This window comes from Aricia agestis, chromosome 4, assembly GCF_905147365.1.
Source record: "Aricia agestis chromosome 4, ilAriAges1.1, whole genome shotgun sequence".
NCBI lineage: Eukaryota > Metazoa > Arthropoda > Insecta > Lepidoptera > Lycaenidae > Aricia > Aricia agestis.
In genome coordinates, this window is record NC_056409.1 from 13023268 (window position 1) to 13050315 (window position 27048).

At 37.3% G+C, this 27048-nt stretch overlaps 2 protein-coding genes across 4 annotated transcripts in view; both read right to left on the reverse strand.

The window, feature by feature from the left end:
* LOC121726513 (serine/threonine-protein phosphatase 2A 56 kDa regulatory subunit gamma isoform-like) overlaps positions 1-20021 on the reverse strand; it is a 45071-nt gene extending 25050 nt beyond the window's left edge. The window contains exons 1-3 of one of the 3 annotated variants that reach the window (XM_042113899.1): positions 19948-20021; positions 9658-9868; positions 4940-5117 (exon numbers count right to left, since the gene is read on the reverse strand). In XM_042113899.1, coding sequence (XP_041969833.1) covers positions 4940-5117; positions 9658-9750 — 271 coding nt within the window. In that variant the 5' untranslated portion in view covers positions 9751-9868; positions 19948-20021. Of the gene's footprint in view, positions 1-4939; positions 5118-9657; positions 9916-19947 lie in introns of those variants that run through there. The other 2 variants (XM_042113901.1, XM_042113900.1) reach the window with 2 other exon arrangements.
* A 4527-nt stretch (positions 20022-24548) lies between these two features.
* LOC121726514 lies at positions 24549-26268 on the reverse strand. Its single transcript, XM_042113902.1, has one exon. It carries the CDS (start codon positions 25961-25963, stop codon positions 24575-24577), a length of 1389 nt encoding a protein of 462 aa, XP_041969836.1. The 5' UTR covers positions 25964-26268; the 3' UTR covers positions 24549-24574.
* Positions 26269-27048: the final 780 nt, after the last annotated feature.

The following is a 27048-nucleotide window of genomic DNA, read 5'->3' on the forward strand; positions in this document are numbered from 1 at the left end:
TGTTTATACTCATAAGGGTTCAGTTAACTATAAGGAAATGGCAGTTTAAGAGCTAAATTAATTAGTATTTGTTTCAGCCGGATACACTATTGTGTTGCAGTAGGAGTCACATCAAAGATATTCTCACATTTTGTAAAAGGTTTATTGCATTTTCATTATTTTATTCATAAAATTCTTGTAATAATTCTTAATATACAGGCGAGAACGTATTCAATCGTACCGAAATGAATACATTAACTTCGATTTGATCGAACTTTGATTTTGACCAGCAGTATTTCCGGGCCTATACGACCTGCAAACCTTCAAGAAGAGAGCGTATTCCCTCTTAAAAGGCCGGCAACGCACCTGCAGCTCTTAGGATGTTGCGAGAGTCCATGGGCGACGGTAGTTGCTTTCCATCAGGTGACCCGTTTGCTCGTTTGCCCTCTTATTTCATATAAAAATATATATTATAAAAAAGATTTATATCAAATACTGTTAAATGATTGGTGTGGCACTGATTGATGAGGGCTTACAATATTATGGTTATTGGTGACATACAATTCTGTCCAAATACAAAATTTTAACCTGAAATTAACGTAGGTAAAGTCTTGAAAAGAGCTATTTTACGTCCACATAAAATTCTGCTTCGTCTGACGTACATGCATTCTTATTTCTCTACCACTATACTAAATCACCTTAACTATTTCAAACTGTACATATAAAATTTTGTGGAGCATAAAGTCGTATCTAATAAGTAATAACGCATAGTACCTACATGCTTATATTTAGTGATAACAATATTTTACAACTGAATCTTTTTATCTTCACAATCAAAATAACTATGATATCATAATGCTTTATATTACGTCGGTGGCTGATATTACCCTACCGCTTTACTCGCTATTATATATCTAGCTAACGCCGGTCGATATGTTTAGGGAGTTTGTTACCGATTTCATTTACAATTTTCTCTACCCTAGAACATAGTACTACGTAAATACTACGCCATATTTTCGCTAGGGATCATAGAGACTCGTACACATAGATTATAAGTCAATACCGTAAAAGTTGGGGAAGTACGTAATTCAAGCATTTTATATCGGTTCTATCACTATAATCAGATGGTAGGTACTCGTCATTCATCGCAGTTTACCACAAACGATCCGGCTATGTGTTTTGAATCAGAATATGAAAATTATACCGATGTTTTAAATCAACAACGCATTAATCCTTTTGGTCACGTTGTATACTCAATATCCATCGATTGTATAGGACTCCGTTGCATGTTTTAAACGAACCTTTCAACAGAGGCAATTGCACCATTAAACTCTCTTTATCGGCGTTGGTGACCGGGCGCTCGGGGGTGGGCGGCGCGGCGGCGGCCGGCGGGGAGCGCTGAGGCGGCGACGGCGCCTTCTGCGGCTGACCCTGGCCTTCCATGCCGAACAGCGCGAATCGAAAGGCACGGGCGACGTCGGAGACGCTCTCGGAGCGCTTCGCTTGGTTCGCGACGAGGTCCAGGCCCGAGTGGAACGACGGCGACTTCGGTATCCCGAGGGGCGAGACGGCACGGCGCGGCTTTGCCTCAGCGGCGGCGAACATAGCTCGCGCGGCCGGCCCGGCGTGGACCATCGCAGGCGGCGGCCGGCAGCGGCATCCGAGCGGAGGCCGGCGGCGCCGGTACCGGAGCGAGTTGCGGGGGCGGCCGGACTGCCACGCGCCGCTGCCTGTGCCCGCTCCACGCCGCCCGTCTGCGCGCGCACCCGCGCCGCGCCCGCCGCGACCCCCGCTCACCCCCGCACTCACGCACCCACCATAAACACTGATCACTAATACACAAATGGTGAGACAATTCCGGGTGCACCGTGATGTGGAGAGAAACTACAAAAGTCTTCTTCAATTAATTTGCCGCGATGCAGATAGTATATCGAAACGAGTAGAGCACGCGATATACTCTATTGATCCAATTCCATTTGATATTATTTCCCCTGTTTCCGGCAACATATTCGGACTTCGGAGGCCGCCTCGCTGCTGAGAATTTAATAAAGCGAGTCCGTGCTACCCCTTTGCTGCAGTATGAGCTTCATCTTGCATCAAGCACACTTGTTTTTAAGAAATCTGTATATGAGTTACCAAAGTCATGTTGACTCTTCTTTGTTTTGTTATACAGGGCATAACGAAACAAAATGGTAACATTTTAGGGTGTGTATCAGTTGCGGATGTAGTGTTCATTGTGAAAATTGCAGCGCTGAAAGATTATTTTAATTTTTTTTTTGTGTAGGCCAATACATGACGCTGGGGCGCTTGCCCATACAAATCACACACAAAAATTACTCTATAATAGTATAATAAAGGACACCTACACATCCTAAATTATAAACTCACAGATTACTAAATTAGGCTAAATAGGGTAGGTTAAGCCTCTACATTGCGATCACACCAACTTTTTGAAACTTTTCAGTTTTGAGTCTTCATCACAACACATTTTCATCCGTACCTATTTTTCTTTGTATTGTTTCAGGCTATTCTAATGGCAATCGGCATGTATGACGTAAGAACGCGGTTCGATACGGTCGTCGCCGGCAATTCATTATCGTACCCCTTATAAAAACTCCGTGACAGGAGGGTTAAAGTTTATCGGAGTGTGTCATGGGGAAGGCGAGCCTCTATAAAGAAGGAATTCCTATGTCAGGCAGTACTTCCCCTTTCGTCTGCTGTCTGCACTCATCGATTACGAACTTGAGTCATGTCAAATTACTTAAAAATGTCTGCGTGTGTAATATCCGATATTGCTGCTACGCGAGTACATAGTCTGCATACCGACTTACTTTTCCTATTATTTTTAAATCCGAAGTTTCGAATTTTGTTCGTTGTTTTCAGTTCCCGTTTTTAGGGTTCAGTAGTTAACGTCGAAACGTAAATGGTATCCAGCTATCGACATAACATTTCGTTAAACTTCAGCGTAGCTGGTAATCGTTGAGTCAGTCGCCTCAGTGGCCTCATATTATCGCAGACATAGGCTTTTCGTGTCAAGCCTATAAAGTAGGGCCGTCAAGGTTTAAGTCGGAGATAAAGTGAGATTAGCGATCCTAGAAAATTATCACGAAAGTAGGACAGAATAATTAGATGGGCACTACGCCGTTCATCACTAACAGGAGATTCACAATCAGACATTCTTATGAAGGTCATTCAAAAGTCTAATAAAAAGTACGAAATTAATTATCATAATATGGTGCGGTATACCCAACTACTAATAAAAACTGCGAGTGGGCTGCTAACAGTTCCTAACACAATATACCAGGCAAAGAAAGCAGACTTTGTATAATTATCCGCTGTGTACATTTTTCTTGGGAGGACCATCTACATACTGTTATTAGAAAATTATGCAACATGAGTTGTCTATAATTCAATTGATTCCTTCTTTACACTGAGTAAACGCAAGAGCTCAGTTGCTAAGAACATAAATGAGATGTTTCCGCCGATGTAGAGCGACGACATCGCTCTCTAGTAGATTAAGGTCGTAGAGACCTTACTAAAAAAGAATAGATAACTACAAAAATTATATTCCACCGATTCTATTATACGACTTTACAAAAAAGTTAGGTAATAATCTTAAAACAAAATATCGGTGTCATTTTAAAACTTGCAATTCTTAAAAGTAAATCCCGATACAATATTTCCATCACGGAAATAGACAACAATAATGTAATCATTCGGAAGAGACTTTGCGGATTCACTCTCCTCCAATATTATGTATTTTTTATAGGTCAATAGAGTTACCGTAGCTTTGTGATATTTTCTCTGCTATGAATGAAACGAAAGCTTTTAACAGACATCTATAAACTGAGAGATGTAACTTGAACCGCACTATTGCAGCACCACTCTGGGAATTGTTTGGACAAATGCAGTGGGGTATTGCAGGCACATAGTATCTACATTTGTTTTACCATTGATAACATCAATGCATTTCGTGTTTTGAAAATAAAAGAATAAACCCGTCCAAGTGCGGGTCGGGCCACGCCCAATATAGGGTTCCGTAGTACCTACCGCAAATTTTTGAAAAAAATTGTTTGGTCAATGAATATACTAAATAAATGTTTTATACTACAATGAATATACTAAATAAATATTTTATGTACTAGGTACTTAATTATCTCAATTAGTTTCAAAGGAATTTCTTTTTAGGTACTTCACCGAATACATTATATAACTTATGAAACCTTCTTAGCCGTGATAGCTTTCCTTTTAAATTCAGCATATTTTCTACTCCCATGAATTTTTTCACATTTCCAGAAATAACCGTTTAGCTGGTAGAAGGGGGGACACTTGACTCTAGCCAATTTTTCCGCTTTAAAAATTCTAATATGAATCAGAAAATTATCTATGAATACTCATTATATTTTGTATCCATCACAAATGGATCCCTCAATCGGAAAATGATCTATGAATACTCATTATATTATTTTTAAAAACCTATCCAACGACACCCCACACGATGGGGTGGACGCGAAAAAAAAAATCATCCCCGCTTAGCCGGGAGGTACCATATTTTTTTTTAAAGATTTTATGTACCATTTTGTCGGCATCATTTAAATGTGCATTCATGCTAAATTACAGCTTTGTAGGTCCTATAGTCTCGGAGACGGACAGACAGACGGACAGACAGACGGACGGACAGACCGAAACTATAAGGGTTCCTTGTTGACTACGGAACCCTAAAAATCAGTGGTGTGATGGTGTCTAAAAACGCTAGGCCGAAAAAACGCGGCCGAAGTTCGGCATGATTAGTGATTACTGATTAGTGATTACGCTTGCGATACGCTACGCATACAATAATAACGCGATGTAATTTCGGCATGGTGTGTCATCAGCAATTTAAAATACATTGCAGGCGTAATCATGCCAAACTTCGGCCGCGTTTTTTCGGCCTAGTGTGTTTATACACTTAGGCTCTTACCTTTGATGGGTGGTAATTTGACGAGCTCCTGGTTGTGGTTGTGTACGTTGAAGCGACTGGAGCCGTGCCGGCGCGGCTGGCCGTTCCACCCCGGTGGGCGCGGCCCGTCCGCCGACTTGGGGACTATGGTCGCCGGCGGCGGCGGACGGCTCGCCAACGACGGCTTCTCTGTTCGACTCTGAAACAAACATTTTGTTTTTTATTTATGTGCAAATGACAAAAAACAAAGTTGAGCAGTTTTTAACCCACGTCAAAAAGAGAGGTTTTATTAGTTTCACGTGCCTGTCGACTGTATGTAACTATGATCGAAACGGGTGGACCGATTTAGGTCTAGTTTTTTTAATAAGCTAGCTGACATCATCGAGAGAGTTCTTAGCAATATTTCATTATCATCGGCCCGCTCAGTGAATGCAAAACACAAGAGACAAAAGTAATTAACCAGCAACAAAAAGTAGATCATTCCATCTTGCATACCGCCGTCCATCTAGATTTTTACAGTATAAAAAATTCCAGTGTTATCTTTTGAGCTGAGTTGTGACCTAGTGGGAATATTTTTTGTATAAATTACAAAGTGGCTTCGTAACAATGGAAACGCTGTTGCAGATGAAAGCGTTAAAAAACTGTGTTCATTAGCACATTGATACATTTCAATCACGTATTGAACGTATTAATTACTGTACAGTATACGTGATGATTTATGTAATAGATCGGACCAGTCGTGCAGCATCGAGAAACCAGTTTTTTAACGTTAGAATCTTCGGTACTGCAAAAGGGTAGAAAGTAGAGATAGATTTCACCGAGCGATATTAGACATGTGCGGCGATTGGCGACACCTTACAAATTACAATATGCATTCGTTTTTTGTGTAGGCAAAAACGGGTCAGTTATACTTATAATGTATATCAAACTGCCCTTGTTATTAGGCGGGTGCTAAAAACAAAATGTATTTAAAAACATATACAGGGTGTAACAAAAATAAGTGATAATACTTTAGGGTGTGTACGTGTTCCTTGTAGAGAGTTCAATGTGAAAGTAGCAGCGTTGTATTATCACTTATTTTTGTTACACCCTGTATATAATGTAATACCAACCAAGTTGTAGTTAAGTACTAATAGTAGTTTTTAGCCATTTGATGAGTTTTTCAACTACTTTTTAACGGTATCAAAGAGGACAAAACAGTTGTTAACAACGGCTTACCTATTATTCTTCTGAAAGATTAGAAGTGTCCATGTGTTCGAACTTCGAACAAATTCCATGAACTATAAAATTTATTACGAATTAAATTACTACAAATACACATCCATGCTTCCATATCCATACTAATATTAGGTATATTTTAAATGCCAAAGTGTGTCTGTCTATCTGTTTGTTACCTCTTTACCGCTGAAGCGATTTTGCTGAAATTCGGTATGGAGCTATGCCTATACATACTTTGGTATATTATGGTGAATTGGTAATACTTCCCGGCAAAGGACATAGGATACTTTTATCCTGAAAAAATGTACGGTTCCCGCGCGATAAACGAATTTTGGTACAAACGGAGTTGCGGGCGTAATCTAGTTACAAATATTTTTCCCTCGAAACAAAGTTGCCATGAACTATGTACATTGTACGTGTTGCTACGTAGCAGCCAGCAGGGCGTCCAAACTCCAAACGTTTTCCTCAAGAGGCAATTACTTAACATTTATGTCTCACATCCTAATTACATTAATTGTTGAATACCTTATATGCTGCAGTTTAATTTCCCAGTCTTAATAAAGCCGTTGTTTAAAAATCTACATCTACATAATGTAGGTAATACGGCTAAATTGACCCAGTGGCAATAATGTCATTGTCAGTCCTTAATCATATTACATACAGGCTGATGTGCCTCGATTCTACAATCATTTTAATGCAGGTTGTTCCTTGTTCGATTCATGCCTCGTTTAACTGAGGTTTGGAGTTGATAATTTCGAAGGCGTTGCTGATGGGTTAATTTTTTGACGTAACTACCGGACATTACTCCGTTTCCTATAAAATAACAACTTTAACGTCAAATAAACGTTATACGACAGAACCTGTAGAGTTTCCAAACGCGTTTGACGTTTGTTGGCGGAAACGGACTGGAGCGAACAAATAACGAAGCTGCATTCAGCATTTATTGTGATGCAATTCTGCTATTGAGTAGAATCATGGTACTGGGATTATTCATTATACTTTGTAGGCAACAAGTAGCTGCGGTCTGCGTGGGCTGATAAAAAGATTCAATGTCAATACTGTATCGAGTTTTAGCTCGGCCGCTGGAATGACAATTAAAACTATTTTTAGCGACCTTAGCGCAATGGAAGACGTTTCTGTAATGTTGAGAGAATGCGATATAATATACTCTTTAGATGGGAACAGTGAATGTATTTAAAGGCTCCTCTCCATGTTGGGCCATGTTCGATAGCCATGATTGCCAAGACGTCTATATAGCATACAATCGACGCCGGTCATGGGCAATCATAGAATACATACCTATTTCACACGGCGCGTTCGTAATCGCTTGCAAGTATAATGTATTGTTTTATCATGGACCAACTTAAAGACGTCGCATGTAGATTTGCATTTTTAAACATGTTCGGAACGTTCAATTGCAATTATTTTGTGTCCATTACCCAACCATTATCGTATATTGTTAACTTAAGTACGGTCGGGCTATCTACTTTACAACGGCAGTGTTATGTTTGAGGGAATTGGCATTGCAAAATGTTTATCACTACATCCTAAGTCCCAACGTTTTTCTAAGTTTGTAGCATAACTAGCAGACGCGGCAAAATTGTTTTGCCAAATTATTTTGAGCACATGATTCATGATGTAACATTAAATCACCTTTTTTTAACGTTTCAAACTATGATATTCTATTATAAAAAAAATTGATATCTCACTAGCGCGTACAGTTTGATACGGCCAAATGAAGGTAAGTCCCTTCTTTTGAATTGGTTGCATGTAGGCAGCAACCAGCGAGTGAGCGACGAGGTGTCACGTTAGAATATCATTGTGTCACGTTTTTGACTTAAAATGCCAAGCTGCGTTTTTAGGAAATACAAAAATTATAGTTACCTATAAGGTAAAAAAGGATGAAAAAGTTACGTACCACAAGTAAGTACATGAAAACATCTAGTAATTAATTTTTATTTGGATATTTTCCAACATTATCGACAAATTATTTAACGCAAAAAATTAAACTAAAAAAGGATAGAAAATACGGACGACAACTGCAGCGTGATAAGGACAGATAATCGTGTGACAGAATAATCGCGCATGCGTGCCGATGTGCAACTCAAAGTTTAAAGCAATCCTTTTCTATATCATTCATAACGTATTCTCTGTCGCATTCATTGTTGTAATTTATAGATATATCATATATACCAGTGGTAGGTATTTATATGTCGTACAGGAACAAATTCTGAGGACCGCTTTGTATGAGCATACGCCATCTTTAATAAAACATCATTGGTTTCAAAGGCCAAAGTGGTTTGGTAAAAAAATGTTAAGGGTCATATTCGCGTCCCCCCATTTTCCTTTAAAACTACACATTGTTTTTTAGCAGCCTGACAGTAATGTTTTGGCGCTTCGATGTCATTGTGATGGCCGATGGTGGTGCGGGCGCGGGCGGGGAAAGTAGTGCAGCAGCGAAGTAGTTTTCATGCTCATCAGTGTTACTTTTCATTTTGGCTACATGACCTTGTACAATGAATAATGATAATTGAATGACATTGACAGGAGGTCGTGAGTGTGGCAGTTTTCTCTCAAGTGACATTTCACAAAGCCAGGTTTAGACGCCAGCCGCCAGCGACCAGTCTGAATTAAAGTTGAATATTATTAAGTTATATCTATCTTTCATAATTTTAACACGGGGTTGACTTTAACTCGAGCCCCCGCAGACTGCAGACTTTATATCGGCCGATAGTTAGTTTGGTTTGGATCTTGATCAGTATGAAGCTGTACAGAAGTGCGCATATTACAACGATAATTAAGTCGGCCGATAATTAAGTTTTATGGGCTATACGATTGCCTTCAAACTGAACCATCGGCAAACTGTTGGCCGATGATTCATCGGTACGACGTTCTTCCACGCGCGCACGCGGCGCCAATTGTTTGGTCGGCCGACTCTGGGTAGAAATCCGAATCGTATAATAATTTCCATTCAAATCTATCGCTATGAATGGAATCGTTCGAGAACAATCGGCCGACTGTTGAGTGTTGTCTAGTCTGTGCACTCACCAGTCACCACCAACCCAACTGTTTAGTCATGTTTAGTTGGCGGAGTGTGCGCGCTAACAGCCCGGCAATCCGACCAAACTATCGGAAGATAGAAAGTCTGCAGTCTGCGGGGGCTCTGAAAGTGGGCCTTAGACCATAACTGGATACAACAAGATACAAGAGCTACGTGAATTATGACGCATAATAGAGTTAGCACTGTCGATACAGTGCCGATAACCGATGTTAATGATAAAATATACAACCTTCACAGAAGCCTGCTAATTAGTTGTCAATTCATGACACCAACAAAAAGAAAATCATTTTAATATAAATATCTTATTATCTATTAAATTGATTTTATACAATAGATATATGAAAATGATGAAGTTGGGCCTGCAGGCTTAGCCTACCCTTCTGGAAAGCCCCGCTCATACATCTTCCCATTAAACTTTTAACCTATCAATCCCCTAGCGGCACCCGGCTTCAATTCTTACCATAATGAGTGGTCGATCCACGGACCTTCTCATTTGAAACACAGAAGACAACGTCTGTCGGCTCAAATTGGCCGACACAGCTGAAGCCAACATTTTCACTAGCACTTCACTCTCACAACTTCAATTTAAACTGTTAATCCAATTTAAACATGGAAAAAATCTAGATTTTTAAACACACCGCGCAGTGCACAGTGCACACCTCGTGTCGAAACTAAAGTCGAATGGAAACAGTTTTGTTGTACAGTGGTTGTATTTCATGTGTGAAATGTTTATAAATAACTAGCTGTTGCCCGCGACTTCGTCCGCGTTAGCATAGTAGATCACATCCCAAGTATTATTTATTGTACAAAAATATTCAATGTACAGAATTGACTTTCTTACGATTTTATTATATTATATAGATATTCCGCGCGGCTTTGCTTGCGTTATTTAGGAATTTCCCGCAACCGTACATTTTTCCGCAAAAAATAGCCTTTGTCCCTTCACGTGTTCTATTCTTCCTGTTTGTCAAATAACATAAAAATTGCTCCAGTAGTTCTTAAGATAATAAGCAATTTCAAATAATTTCCCTCTGTTTTTTCCACATTTTCCCCTATTTCTTTGCTCTTATTAGTCTGAGCGTGATAAAATATAGCCTATAGCCTTCCTCGATAAATATGCTATCTAACACTGAAATAATTTTTCAAATCGGACCAGTAGTTCCTGAGATTAGCGCGTTCAAATAAGCCCTTTCATATAATTTCCCACGTTTTTTCCACATTTTCTTATATTTCTTAGCTCCTATTAGTCTTAGCGAAATAAAATATAGCTTATAGCCTTCCTCAATCAATGGGCTATCTAACACTGAAAGAATTTTTCAAATCGGACCAGTAGTTCCTAAGATTAGCGCGTTCAAACAAACAAACAAACTCTGCAGAATTATAATATTAAGTATAGATAACAATTTGTCTGTACACCTCACATCAGACACAACACGGTCTGACGTCACGTGCTGTAAAAATTCGCTAAATTTATACAGTGTTAAATCATCGTCTAAAGACGTTTGTGATACAAAGTAGGTAGATACTCGATAACTAAATATGTTTGCATACATTGAATACTGCGTTTTGTTGTTATTTGCCAAAAGTAATGTAGAGCTACAGCTCCAAGTGAAGCTAGAGCAATAAAACCATGGTAAATGCGTCTGTCAGTTCCCTCTTCACCTATAGGCTATAGTCTATACCATTAAACTGATTTTCATGAAATACTAGCTGTCCCGGTGAACTTCGTTTCACTTTAAAACCTTTCCTGGACTACGAATATTTTAAGACTAAAATTAACCCAATCCGTTCAGCCGTTTTCGAGTTTTAGCGTTACTAACACAATTGGAAATCCATTTTTATATATATAGATGATAATATTATGGAGATACTTGAAGTGGCGGTTTTTACTGGAAAAATTGTTAATTCCCGCGCAATACTCTAATTTCAGCGCAACAAGTTGTGGCCGCGGATATCATCTAGTTGTTTATGATTTAGCATACAAATACCATCTCCGTTATAATAAATGTTAGCAACCGGTCTGTAACTTTCATCGAACCATTATCATAATTTATGTGATGTTTTTACACATAAAGTTGTAAAAATGTTAGAATCTTTATTATTAAGATTGTGATTTGTGGATCATATTGACGATAGCGCTTTATACCTGATTGGGAGGTCATCTTGAAATTAATACCTAGCATTTATTAATTATTGCCAACGATAGGATTTTAAAATTTAGCTCGTATAAGCATTATGCACTTTGTCTCTTTTTTAAGCAAAAGACGTTAAAGAGAAGTTCAAAAAGAGTCAAGGAAGAGACCAGAGACAGAGATTGTCAAAGGAAATAGCCCACACTTATGTCCCTGCACTAGCCTTCGCCACGGTAAAGATGGCCCTTTGGCGGCATCAAAAACAAGGCCTTTGCACCCGTTGTTGACTTGTGGATGATTTTATACAGTACTTTCAGAGCGAAGTCTTCAAATACTGTAGTGCATGGGATAGATTTTTAAATGTCCGTATGGTTCAAGTCCAAGCACATACGGCATGCTCTAGGCTATGTTTGCGAGAATGCCGTATGTGACACACGACTCATAATGAATAATGATACATCTCCATGTATACCAGCTATGTCTGGGACCATCCGTGTGCGGGTTTTCTCACAAATGTTGTCCTTCAGTGTAGGAGCGTCACATTATGTACTTGAGACCTGAAAATGTCTCATTGGTACACACTACACGCCTCCACCAGGGTGTGAACAAAAGGTCTACCCACTAGGGCGGCCAAGGACGCTCTTTGGCGATATCGAAGCGTCATAAACTACGTCTTTTCTATGTCTTCCAAATAACGTTTTTGGAAACTGCAGTAAATTAAGCAGTATAAGATTCTTTATATATCTATAATAATCTTAAATAACCAAAATGCCGGAACTGTTCAGTAAATACTTCAGGGAGACTGACATCGCAGCTTGATGTCGCTCTACCACAGAATAGATAATAGTACAAGTGGCTCTATTCGGAACACAGGCTGCGGTGGTAGGGGGCCAATTCCATTGCAATTAATTACATTTATTAATTTAGACGAGTTACGAGCAAGGGGGAAATAGATTAAAAATCTATACTACTTCGGATAATAATACCAGTAAACAATAATTATTATCGTCGAAATATTAAATACTGCAAGATTTCACTGGTAAAGCCTTTGGATGGCCTCGCTACGTTGGCACAGAAGGAATGTTTCTTTAGAGTTTCGAAATCATGGTGGTAATCATGGTTATCCATCGTGTACTAACTAAGGAGAGGGGGCTGGGGGCCTTCAACGATATTCCATAAGGTTCATCGTCTCGCTAGAATATTCACATAAAACTAGTTATTTCCTGGAATTTAGTGAGTTTATTTCGAGCACCAAGTATAAACAAACTAGCGGATGAATTAGACAGGCGCAGCACTATGTCGAAAACACATTTCCTTTGGTTACGCCGTGCTTTGTTACCATGATTAATTTCTAAAACTTTTCGCAGATAAGCTCAACGTGCTCTATACTGTGGAGAAAAAACATGAATCTAGTAAGTCTTTGCAAATTATAGATAACCTACGTCTAGTTTTTGTATGTTCGTGAACAGTCCCTCAATCATAAGACGTTTTATACCGTGAACACAAGCTGATGTCATAGCAAAAACTTTGTAATAAATAAAATCGGCCATGTGCGAGACGAACTCGCGCACGAAGGGATCCGTACCGTTATAGAGCAAAAATAGGCCAAAAATTGTGTTTATTGTATGGGAGCCACCGTTCAATTTTTTTATTTACTAATATTATTATTAATTATTTCAGTAATAGTAGACATACAATTAAGGCGAGGACAAACCCCATTTTGTTATTTATTGACTCCCGGTTTACCTAGTTCCAATATAATAACGAAATGTAAAAAATATGAGATATAAAGCACAATATTAATTAAAAGGGTTTAAATCATAATATAAGATAATAGTTATATATTTTAAGAGTAACCGTGTCCTACAAATAAAACAATCCATATTTTAGGGCCATCGAGTCCAAGTATGAAATCCTTTCTATCTCTGTTAGCTACCACTTTCGAGATTTTTCGAAAATAAAAATGTTGTTTGTCTTATCAAAATGTAGCTACTCACAAAAAAAAATAGCTTGTTAGTAATCAGAAAAAAATTTGTTCTAGTGCTTCCGTACTATTAGTGAATCAATATTAAAAAGGTCTGACCCGAACAATTTTGTTCCTTAATATTTATTTCCAAAGATATTTAAAAAACACATGAACAATAACATAGAGAATATCAGCCCCTCGAAACTACAATTTTATGCTAAGCTACAAAAAAAACCACAGCCGAACATATAACCTCCTCGTTTTTTGGATGTCGGTTAAAAATGAATCTTATTGCGATGCGAGGCAAGTGCTCGCCTATGCTAAGGCTCACATACGGTTTTGCTCGATAGTTTTACTCGAAATCGAGCAAAAACCACCGTGTGGGCCGCAATACTCACAGCTAGAAGGCTCGCATCGAGCCAGTTTGAAGGCTCGAATCGAGCCGGCTTGACAATTTTTTGACACTAGTTTCTATTATTCGTAGCTAATTTCCTTCGAACAAGAGTAAAACTATCGAGCAATGCTGAATGTGTGTACGAAAGCCCGATCCGTGGTTTTTACTCTACATGATTGCTCGATCGAGCAAAACCGCATGTGAGTACTTACACTTAGGACGCTATAATATATAAAATCAAATTAAGAAATTTAAAAAAACCCCCGCCAAACAACTTTAAAAAGTAATGAAATAATATTTACTGCCTTTAAGTTCAAATATTTCCTAACTTGTGTAAAGTAATATTTTAGTCCATAATTGTTGTCACGGTGTGTCGGGGGACCGCCAAGTAAACTACAACCTACAACCGCCAAGTCGCTGATTATCTCCATTCGATTCGGATATAATGTTATGTGAAATCTCAAATCAAACATCTACATTAGCGGTCCCCCGACACACCTTGACAACAATTATGGACTAAAATATTACTTTACACAAGTTAGGAAATATTTTAACTTAAAGGCAGTAAATATTATTTCATTACTTTTTAAAGTTGTTTGGCGGGGGTTTTTTTAAATTTCTTAATTTAATTTTATTTCATACTTTTTAAACTTGTGTTGGTTATAGTGCAGAATAATTCCTATCAACGTAATTACCATCTATCAATGTCCTTTTCCATGAGGCCGTTAATATGAGCCCAAACATGAAACCTCCACTTTGGGCTCAAACGAAGCTCGGTTCCTATAGAATCCAGGTGATCGATGCTGCAGCAGCAGCATGTAAATATTTACTGTCTATCTACTTTTTACTGGTTGTCGCAATTAAAATGAGACCAAACACGAAACCTCTGCTCTAAGTTGGCGAGGAGTTGGATCCTATTGATTACCAGGTGATGCTGCAGCACCAGGTCAACTTTCCATTAATATGTGTATACGTATATTCACAAATGCCACGAACTAGAATGAAATATAAAACCCATCAAACGAATACAAGTTGCTAACGGCCCTTCATGAACCAGATAAACCCTGGTTGTCCAGCACTGAGCAGGCTGATGATGATGAATTATAGCTAAGAACACTCTCGATCATGTCAGCTTTCAAACAAAAAAAAACTAGATCAAAATCGGTCCATTCGTTTGGATGCTACGATGCCACGGACAGATACACACACAGACAAACAGACAGACAGACAGACAGACACGTCAAACTTATAACACCCCTCTTTTTTGTCGGGGGTTAAAAAATTAGCAGGTCGATGTGTGTCAGTACCAAATACGAATATCGACGTTAAGGAGGCATTTCTCAAAAAAAGTGATACTTTCTGTCTAAATCTTTGTCCCACATTTTAAAATATGTTTTTCTATAAATAACATAGACCATTACCCATTTCCATTAAATTGTATACGTAGTAAGTTAAATAAATTCAGTAAAAAACATTTACAAATTAGAATTATATTAATAAATTATTAACTATAAAAATATTTTGAAAATCGGTCTAATCTAGTCGTATGAAAAGTGAAGTGTCCCAATTTCATACCTTCCCAAACAATTGATTGTATTTGTAAGACCTAGCGGAAATTTTTGAAACTTATGTATTTATTTAGGGCTGCAAGACCTTAAATCATTTAAAACGAATATTTGGTCGTATTAGAACAAATTTATTTATTAAATAATATTTTTATTGTATCGCGGAAAAAGTTCCTCTTTAAAATTCCTTTTTTGTGACTATATTTTTTAAAATTTTGGAGTCTATTTTGGTATAAATATGTTTTAGTATAGTGGCAAAATTGTTAAGCTCGATATCCATCTTATTTTCGTTTTGATATTTCTTTTACGTTCCACGTGCGCGAACAGAAGGTTGTCTATTAGCGTAGTGGTCCAGAAAATTTCCAGTCTTTGTTACCCAAGAAACGCAGGTAAGCTCTAATATTATTATTATTTCTCCCTAAGATCCATTAAAGCTCCCAATTTTGATTTCGTAAGTCAAATCATAAACGAGTATTAGTTTAGGTTGTACGCGTATTACAAGTTGAAAAGTTTATTTAACTTTATTCGTTACTTCCTTTTTTGTTACTTTGAGTGGTAACGTATCTAAGGAAAAGAAGGTAACAAAATAGGAAATTGTAAGGCAGAGTGTTGACTATGTGATTTTTATTATAATAATTATGAAAATTACATGAGTCGTAGCCAAGCTTTTAAAGATTATTATTTGCTCATCTTGTTTTGGCATGTAATTTCAAGCAACATTGATATTTTTGATTATGATGTAATAAGATTAGACAAACAATATTTTGTTTCAGATACTGATTTATTAACCAAAGGATCGTAAAGAAACAGAGAAATGATACTCTTGAATATAACAGATTTTTTTATTTGTACTACTGTGTAGACGAGGTCTAAGAAATCCTATTTTGTTACCAGAATTATATTTTGGTTACTGTCCCATAAAAGCGGGCGCATATTTCTTTGGTTTTTTAAATATTTTATTAGGATATTATTATGTTTTTGTGATGAAGACAAAAATAAATACTTCGTTTTGCATTATATATGTATAAAATAAATATACAAGATAAAATAGACTCAATATTGTAAAGATGAAAAAGGCCGAATAGTAACGTAAAGGAAACATTACTGCCTATATTTTAAGATTTTACTGTTAAAAATAGACAGATATTTTAAAAACAAATTAAATTTAGTTTTACTATCCCATTTAATCAAATAAAATTTCTAATAACACAATTTTACATTGAATTTACGTAATCTAGTAGAAGGTAACAAAATAGGAAGTTGCACCTCGGGTTTGTTTTAATAGATTTTGCTATATATTAACATTTTATATATGAAAACAACCCCTATTCCAAATTTTATAGACATTTACCCATATCTTAAAATAAAAAAATCGGTAATATTTGAACATTTTTATTTCATCATATTTTCTAAAAAATGGTCACAAATTTTTTGAGAAACGCTCTAAGGACATTAAAGGAGTGAGCACATTGAGACGGGCCGTGCCGGGGCGATCGCAAAAATCCGCCTCCATACAATTTGTATGGAAGCGGATGCGCGTATCGCACACTGTGTCGGGGCGCAGCGGATTGCCGTCAATGCGACAAGGCCCGGCAAGGGTCGACAAACCCGCTGCGCCCCGGCAACAGTGTGACCACATTTCACATAGATTTCCACTTTTTTGTAGATTTGAAGTCAAATAAATGACGATTTAGTAGTCCAAATTTTTTTGTAAATTTTAATAGAAGATCGATATTATATACCAAATAATATAAAAAATTAAAATGCATAATGAAGACAGTCCATATTTAAAACATTTTAGTTTTATTTTAGTTTCAACCACGTAGAATACATTGATTAATAAAGGTAGATTTTCGGTAGAAGCTAAAACACGGTCTAGTAGATTTTAGTAGAATATAGTAACGTTTTTAGGGTTCCCTAGCCAAATCGCAAAAAACGGAACCCTTATAGATTCGTCATGTCTGTCCGTCTGTCTGTCCGTCCGTATGTCACAGCCACTTTTCTCCGAAACTTTAAGAGCTATACTTTGAAACTTGGTAAGTAGATGTAGCCTGTAAACCGCATTAAGATTTTGATTTAAAAATGGAAAAAATCATACAATATTTTAGGGGCCCAAAAATTTTTTTTTCATCTCACCTATGCGTGTGGGGTATCTATGGATAGGTCTTTAAAATCATATTGAGGTTCCTGATATTATTTTTTTCTAATCTGTTAATAACGTTAATGTTCTAATAGTTTGCGAGAGAGACTCTTGCAAAGTGGTAAAATGTGTGTCGCCCACCCCTCTAACTTCTAAAGTAGGGGCATGATAAATAAAAAAAATATATGATGTACATTACTATAAAAACTACCAACGAAAATTGAACGAGATCTAGCAAGTAGTTTTTTTTTACGTTATACATAAATGGTAAACATTAAATAAACTTTCATTTAATCAACTGAAATATAAAAATAAATCATAAACTTTTTAATAATAAAACCGTTCTTAGGCGGGTCCAACTCGCACTTAGCCGGTTTTATTGATATTATATCGAGCCACGAGTGATTTAAGAGTGGTCACACTGGAGCTATCCAAAGTACTCAAAATCCGTCGATGCGACAAAACCGGCACGCGTAGACAAACTGTGCGCGTACCTTTAAATAACATTCATATCAGCGCGGCTTGATAGGGCGAAAATATATGAAGAAATTTGGGAGAAATCTTAGTAATAGGGTACCGTTTTTACCCATTGGGTACGGAACCCTAAAAAATGACGCGCGACGTACCTATTATGTACATAATAATTAATTATATTTAAATAACCTTCTTAAATTTACTCTTAGATTAAAACATTAAACGACAAATAAACATAGCAGGAAAATACTTTGATAACAATAAAGATAATGAAAATGAAACGAAGGCAAAACGAGAGAATTTTGTTTGGTTTGGTTCGTTCACTAATTTTTATTAGTTAAAACATAATATTATTATTTAAAAAATTATCCATTAGCCAAGACGTTTATTTTAACTACAAAGTTTTATTTGATATCTCCAATGTTCAGTTTTCGCACCAAAATATATTTAATTTTGTAATTTGTATTGCATTTTACTACTAAATACAAAATCAATGCACAAAACTGAGGAGAAATCATGGAAGCGATCGCTTGCTGCGAATACATAGTTAAAAGTTAGTCTGCACTGTACCTTATTCTACCTTTACTTTAGTAAATGTTTCTTCATTTTAAATATTATTTCTCCAATAATAGATTGTCGAACGATTTCAATGTCCCTACGCAATGCGACTATTCTACGCTACATTTACACGCAGGCACAAGCCATTTTTGTAGAACTGTGTAATGTGTATGGGGTGGCGATTCGGCTTGGATAGGCGATTCAACTAGTGACTTGCCGCACGGCTAAAATCGACCCGTGTAATTCCACCATTAGGCGTATTCCCCGTCTAGATCATTTTTTGGTTTGTAATTACTAATTAGCCTCGCCTTTATGGACGTTTAGACGCAATTTTCCAAACAACCGGCCAAGTGCGAGTTGGCTCGCCCATGAAGGGTTCCGCAGCAGCAATAAGGTTTATTTTTATGAAATTAAAAGATTTCTGATTTATTTTTATATTTCAGTTGATTTAATGAAAGTTAAATTAAGGTTTACCGTTTATGACGTATAAAAAAACTACTTCCTAGATCTCGTTCAAACCAATTTTCGTTGGTAGTTTTTATAGTAATGTACATCATATCTATATATTAATACGTGAGCCAACAACTTTGTATCCCTTTTGACGAAAAACGGGGAAACGTAGCTAAATGAAATTTTGCACAGTTATAGTTTACATAGTGAAGGAGTGCATCGAGCTAATATTATTTTGAAATTATCCTTCTATCATACATTTTTTTAACAAATAAAAATTATACACACTACAACATACACAGATAGGAAAGATGACAGTTTTTGGGTGACAAACCTATAATTTATACGAATTATACTCTTTTATTTATGGTTGAAGTCTGTTGACAACGAGTTGACAAATTGAAAATGGATTATAGTTTTTTTTTATTGAATCTTAGATACTATTAGACAATGTTTACACGGCCAGTCTGAGATCAGCCTACCTAGCATACGCCAACGAGATATCTCACACTCTCGAGATAATTAAAAAAAAAAAACCCCTCTAACTTATATATATAAGTTAGAGGGGGGAGGGGACACATTTTTCCACTTTGGAAGAGTCTCTCTCGCAAACTATTCAGGTTAGAAAAAAATTATATTAGAAACCTCAATATGATTTTTGAAGACCTATCCGATATCCATAGATACCCCACACGCATAGGTTAGATGAAAAACTTTTTTTGTTTCAGTATTAAAATTTTTGGGGTCCCCGTAACCCCAAAAATTTTAATAATTTTTCCATTTTTGTATCAAAATCTTAATGTGGTCCACAGACTACATGTACTTACCTAGTTTCTATAGTATAGCTCTTATAGTTTCGGAGAAAAGTGGCTATGACATACGGACAGACAGACAGGCAGACATGACGAATCTATAAGGGTTCCGTTTTTTGCCATTTGGCTACGGAACCCTAAAATGAATGTTTTGCTTTCTAGACGAAAGTGATGATGATTTTTTTCTTTGGTGATGATAAGAACTAATTTTTGGTACATTTACTATGCTTATTAAACTGTTTCCATTATTTTGACTCACAAAAAAGTTTCGAAACACGAGTAAACACAAACACGCGGCAAATCTGCGTTCAGACTGAACAATATAAATTTCACGGCTCTACTAATATCCCATACGTATTTTGAACACTCGTAAGTCGTACGGCGTCATGCATACTGTGTATCAGAGAACAGTGCCAAGTGCGTCTACCAGCCAACATAATCTGCTACACAAATCTTATCACTGCATATTGAGTCCTAATGACAAGAACATCAAAACCAAATTTGATCGCAGGCATTTTATCTCATTGAGTAAACAAACGATTTTATTTAGGTAAATACTGAAATCACTATTTTTAATGCATTTTTTTTCTTGAGCCATCACGGTTAGTAGATTGAAAAGTGTTGGACTAATAGGGTGTGTAAGTTGTTTTTTACCGACTTCCAAAAAAGACAAGGTTATGATATTTCGCCTTTTTTTTACTGTTTAAAGTTGATACTTGATAGTCAGGGAGCCCTGGAACATTCAATCAACAAAACTTGGTTGACTACCGTACCCTAAAACGGAACCCTAACCAGCAAATTTTTTGTATATTGGTAGGTTAATCTTAATATATATATTTCTTGTGTGCGTGTGTATGTGACTGAACTCCTCCTAAACGACTGGACCAATTTTGATGAAATTTTTTGTGTGTGTTCGTGGAGATTCGAGAATGGTTTAGATTTACAGTTTGGTCTACTGGAAAATGTTTTTTCAATTAATTTCTTATTTATAAGGAGTTGTTGATTTTGGAATGTTTTACATTAGATCCGGCAGACGGCGCTATCATCGCATTCAATATTATTCTATTTCAATTTTAGTTTGTCCTGACAGATGGTGCTACGATTAATTTGAAAAAAAATTTGTTATTCAATTCATGTGCTGATTAAAATATTAAATAAATAACACATAGGCTACAATTTTAACCGACTTTCAAAATGGGGGAGTTGTTATGTTCGTTTTCTTATATTCAACGATTACTCCGCCGTTTGTTAACCGATTTTCAAAATTTTTCTTTTGGTATATAGGGTATCATCCCAATTTGGTATTATATTCAGAAAAGTGGTGATCTGATGAAGGATCCATAAGTAATCGAGGGAACTCCTCAAAACTTATAGGGAAACATATGGTGACTTCGGTTTCGTGAGAAGTATTCTAAGCATATGCTACCAACAAGTAAGATTTTGCACCGAGGTATACCTGGTATACCGTGGTTCGGAAGGTGCTGAGAGAATTCCTGATTCTTTATAGATACAAGTTTGGGAGTTTCGGCGTTGTTTTAAGAACAGAAAGCATATGCTACTATGCAAATTACATTCTTCATCATCATCATCATCACTACCATATTATACCATTTCATAGTCTTTTAGATCGAGACTCGAGTTTGTCAAGCGATAATTAAAAAAAATCTATATCTACCTAATATTATAAACCTGAAGAGTATGTTTGCTTGAACGCGTCAATCTCAGAAACTACAGGTCCGATTTAAAAACTTATCTCAGTGTTAGATAGATCATTTATCGAGTAAGACTCATCATTTATCGAGAAGGTTATATTATATTATTACTCTAAGACTAATACGACAGAAGAAACTCAGGAAAATGTGGGAAAAACGGGGGAAATATTTTTTATGGGAAAATGTACCTACGGATTCTGTAAAATTTCTAATTTACGCGGGCGAAGCCGCGCGGGACATCTAGTTGTTATATAATTTAAGAGTAACATTGTCCTACTTAAATAGAACAATCCATATTTTAGGACTATCAAATCAAAGTATGAAATCCTTTCTATCTGTTGTTTGTCTTATCAAAATGAAGCTACTCACAAAAAAGTAGCTTGATAGTAATAAAAAAAAAATTGTTCTAGGGCTCCCTGACTATGATGTGAATATTAGTTTGTGACATCCTTAGATTATTACTAGCTGTTGCCCGCGACTTCGTCCGCGTGGACTTCAGTTTATAGCGCGCGATGTCAACAAAATTGGTGTCAAAAGCTTTTATAAAAAAACCCTGGTACCCCTTAAATCAATACAGCTGTGCAGTGTGCAAACAATAAGTACTTCATTTTTGTATGTTAAACTTTATATATTATGCCAAATTTTAAAGCTTATTTAGCCCCCCAATTACACAACTTTACCCATAAACTATTTATCATTGATAGGTTTAGCCCCAATTTCACCAACGTCTGTTAGTGTTAACAGCTTGTTAAAATATCCTGTCTTCTCTTTCATTCATATGAAAAACGAAACAGCTAACGTGATACTAATTCGAGCATTAACTTTAACAGTCGTTGGTGAAATTTGGTCTTAAGGTTACGTCACTGCCTGCACAGATAAAGTACTGAGTTATTTAATACCGTAGAATAGATATAACAATCGAAAAAAATCGAGACTTAAATGTAAGATGATACCACCTCTTATAGAAAGACTTTTGAGCAAGCGTCAGCGCCATGTAGAAGACGCACGGCGCCATATGAACGCCATTATGAATTTTTTGAACAAATTTACGACCCTTACAACCCTTTTTTCCAGTAAAAAAGTAGCCTGTGTCCTTTCTCAGGCTTTAGACTATCAGTATACAAAATTTCATTACAATCGGTTCGGTAGTTTTGGCGTTTGGCGTGAAAGCGAGACTGACAGACAGGCAGACAGACAGATATACTTTCGCATTCATAATATTAGTACAGATTATGTGCACACTGCACAGCTGTTTTTGGGTATTTTGATTAATTAAGGGCCGCGCTACACCGGAATGGCAGCGGCGAGGCGAGCACTTTCAGCGCTGCCATTCCGGTGTAGCGCGCTGCGCGGCCCTAAGAGGGGTACCACTTACCAGGGTTTTAAAAAGTTTTTAAATTTGACACAAATTTTGTTGACACCGCGCACTATAAACTAAAGTCCACGCGGACGAAGTCGCGGGCAACAGCTAGTTATGAATAAAAACAATAATATATAATAAAGTAGGTATGATTAGTTCTGTTATAATAATGAAGTAAAAAATAAAGCGCCATCTGTTTTCATATATTAGAATTAAAATGTAAAAATATTTTCTGGATGGAATATAGGCCAACACAACACACTCGAACTCCTTAGAAATGCAGTAGGAGTTCTATAAGATCAGATAGATTGATTATTATTATAGCAAGTGATAATATTATTAAACATAATATTCTAACGTATTAAAAACTATAAACAAAAACATAATAACTAATAAGTATGATTAGTTCTATGTTACAACGAAGTAAAAAAAAAGCGCCATCTGTTGAATCGTATTAGAACTAAAATGTTCATTGCATCGCGTCGATATATTTCTGGATTTTTTATAATATTATACATAAAATATATTTAAGATTTTTGAAATATTATTTTAATACACATCCAAGACCCAGGAACATTGAAAACTTTTTGTTCCGCCTGCGGGACTCGAACCCAGGACCCCCGGGATGAGCGCTGGCCACGCGCAATGCGAAGTAATTTTCATCGATATTTTCATGGAAATAAGATATTTTCCCACATCAAAATGTAGCCTATGTCCTTTCTCAGACTCTAGAATAACTGTGTACAAAATTTCATTGCAATCGGTTCAGTAGTTTTGGCGTGAAAGCGAGACAGACAGACAGACAGACAGACAGACAGACAGACAGACAGACAGAGATACTTTCGCATTTATAATATTAGTATAGATTATAAAGGCGAAAGTTTGAATGCATGGATGTTTGTTCTCTTACTAAGCAAAAACTACTGAACCGATTTTAATGAAATTTTACAATAGTATAGCTTATGTAACTTCAGAATAACTAGGGCTGCCATCATCTAAATTGTCGTCACCAGCCAAACATGACAAAAATCTCGGACATTTGACCGAAATATGGTTATTTCCCCTGGACACCTCATAAACAATAAAATAATATTTACGACTACGTCTTACCAATTCTGGCTATGAAACGTCTTTGTTTTCCAACAAGAATTTGTAAAAATCTGAATAACTCAAGTCCATAAAATCGTACTTGATTTTTATCTGTCCGTCCGTCTGTCTGTCTGTCTGTCCGCGGTTTTGCTCAGAGACTATAGGACCTACAAAGCTGTAATTTAGCACATAACGATGATGGCGACAAAATAGAGAGTTTTACCAGAAAATAAAACTTACCTATTATCTTTTCATCAATATCCGGAATCCATCTTGAGTCAAGCGCCTTTCTTTTTCTTCCACAAGTCCTTGCTATTGGTTGCCTCCCCACCAGCCCCACTCTTACCGCTTCCTACCTCTCCCACCAACGGTCTCACTTTAGAGGGGTTTCAGAATTTGTTCATCATTATAAAACTCATGATGCACCAGGTAGCCATTACCTGGATTCCGGATATTGATGAAAAGATAATAGGTAAGTTTTATTTTCTGGTAAAACTCTCTATTATCTGTTTTGTATCAATATCCGGAATCCATCTTGAGTGATTTGTTTGTTATCACCTGGTGTTGTATGCTGTAAGCTACAGACGCTATAATGTGTTAGGAATTAGGATAGAAATGAATAATTTAGGATTATAGAGAAACCCCAGAAATATCACGAAATATTAATTTTATTACTATTACACAAGTAAATAATACAATATAACAATTATATTATATTAATCAATTTAATTTACAGGATCAAAATAATTAGATAATGAAACTGACTGATTTGCATTATTACAATTAATTATTTCCTTTTGGTAATAATTTTTAAAAGTGTGAGCACATCTCCAATTACCAGTTTTAAGAATTTGATCTATAGGGAATTGTTCCACAAAATTAAGAGAAGCCACAGCCGACCTTACAGAGCCAGGGGTGGCTTGAATTCCAGCTTCAGATAGCAGAGACTTAACCCAATTCCCTATAACTGTCCTGGAGGCAGGTTTAACATCACCTCTGGCGGTAATAAATAAGTGGGTTATATTATTCCTTCGACCTGCACCTAAGTCAATCAACCGTTTTATCCAAAATATAATATTTAACCTTTTAATTGGATGAGCCTTTATTCTCCATCCTGACTGTCTATAATTATAATTATCAGTTTTAGAACCAAATACTGGCCATAAAATCATTGTATTACCTTCGTCAATCAATCTTTGATTGTCCACGCGCAGCAAAGTAAGGTCGTGAACTCTACGGCCAGAAGCCAGCAGTAAAAGTGTAGCTGTATGCCGTGATACTTGATATAAATTATTTTCATCTAAATTATATACACCTATATGGACTATCAATTGTCTTGGATTCCATATCGGAGGCTTAGAGGGAGTTTCTCGAGCTACTGATATAGCTTTTAGTATATGTTTAATAAAGAAATTAGAAGATAAATCAAGGTGAGACGTTAAATGCGTAAATGTAGAGATAACCGATTTATGGACTAAAATAGTTTTATATGAGAGACCTATGTCACAATGTAAATGGGCAAGGTAACGTGCAACTTGATCGGCATTTGGATATTTAAAGTTAATAGAATTCGACTCACACCACTTTTTCCATCTGTCCCACGCTGGTCTGTATGTTTTAATTGTTGATGCTCGCCAACTTGACATGAGCAGTTTCTGTTCCTCCTCCGTCCAGTCGGTCAACATTTCTTGCCACCCAAAATTAGCCAAGCCTCCAGCTGCAGGTCTTTGACTTGTGGAGGGTGAGTTCCCGTCGTCGTGTCCAGGAGAACGTGTGGTAAGTCCGGAATCGTGTATGGAGGCCGAAGAGCACGGTGGCGAACATCGGCCTGCCAAAACACTTTGTCCCACCTCGGGGCAATCAGTATGTACTGACCCTGGGCCTGGTTCAGGTGTTGCAGTACCCTGGGGATCAGACTCGGTGGAGGAAAGATCCATGCCAATTTGTACTGCCACTGGTGACAAAATGCATTGAGACGGTGGGCGTCCTCGTCCAAAACGTCCATCGACACATACTTCTCTACCACATGCGCCGTTTTGGACGCAAAAAGATCTATCTCTGGTGTGCCCCACATTTGGAATATCGGCTCGGTTGCAGTTGCTGTCAGGTGCCATTCGGGACAAACTTTCTGTCGAGATAGAGCGTCCACTTCGCAATTGAATCTGCCGGGAAAGTACTGAGCTACTAAATGCACATTTTGATTGTCCAGGAGCGTCAACAGTTGTTGGGTTTGTTTCAGGAGCTTTTTCGATTTTGTTCCTCCCTCCTTGTTTATATACGAGACCACTGTCCGATTGTCGGTTTGCAGAAGAATCTGGGCATTTCGTATATAAAGCTGTTCGTGTACGATTGCCCCGTAAACTGCAAACATTTCTTTTTGATTTACGTGCCAGGATTGCTGTTGCTCTGTCCACGTACCTGTTATTAACGTGTCGTCTATCTGTGCTCCCCAACCGATGTCGGATGCGTCCGTGGTCAGTAGATGTGTTGTTCCAGTCATGTGTATTGGCATGGATCCCCCCAATGCTTCGGTCCACCAAAGCATTTCCTGGCGAACGGGTTGCGGAATACTCACCAGGCGATAAGGGTGCTCTTTGGATAGCTGGCGACTGCAGTATTGTATCGTTCGACAATGAAGACGGCCCCTTCGAGTAACGAATGTTGCGAAATTGAGTCTCCCCATTAGCGATTGATACTGTTTGAGAGACCATTTTTCCGTTCTGAGCTGTCGTTGAAGTACCCTGCGTAGCGATAGGCACTTCATCTCGGATAAGGACTTTGCGTTGCGTTTTGTGTCCCACGTTATGCCGAGGAATTCTAAACGTTGTGTCGGAACCAGAACGGACTTTTTGAAATTGATCGTCCAACCCAACACCATTATTTTTATCGCGAATGCTATGTGCTCTTGGAGTTGAGCTTTCGATTGGTGCGCGAAAAGAAAGTCGTCGAGATACACTACACATCGTATTCCATGGGTCCTTAAATATTCGGCCACCCAGTTGGTAATTGTGGCAAATGTTCTGGGCGCCGAAGAAAGGCCGAAAGGTAAGCACGTCATTTGCAACAGTTGATTTTGATGAGAATCTGGATGATAGTTCATTCTTAGAAAACAACGGTGCGTTTGTAGCACAGGTACGTGAAAATAGGCCTGGCTCAAGTCTAATTTCACCATCCAATCTAAGTGCTGAAGGAACGTTGG

Coding starts and splice junctions, on each gene's coding strand:
- LOC121726514 (XM_042113902.1), bottom strand. CDS start 25,963: ATGGCACCTGACAGCAACTGCAACCGAGCCGATATTCCAAATGTGGGG.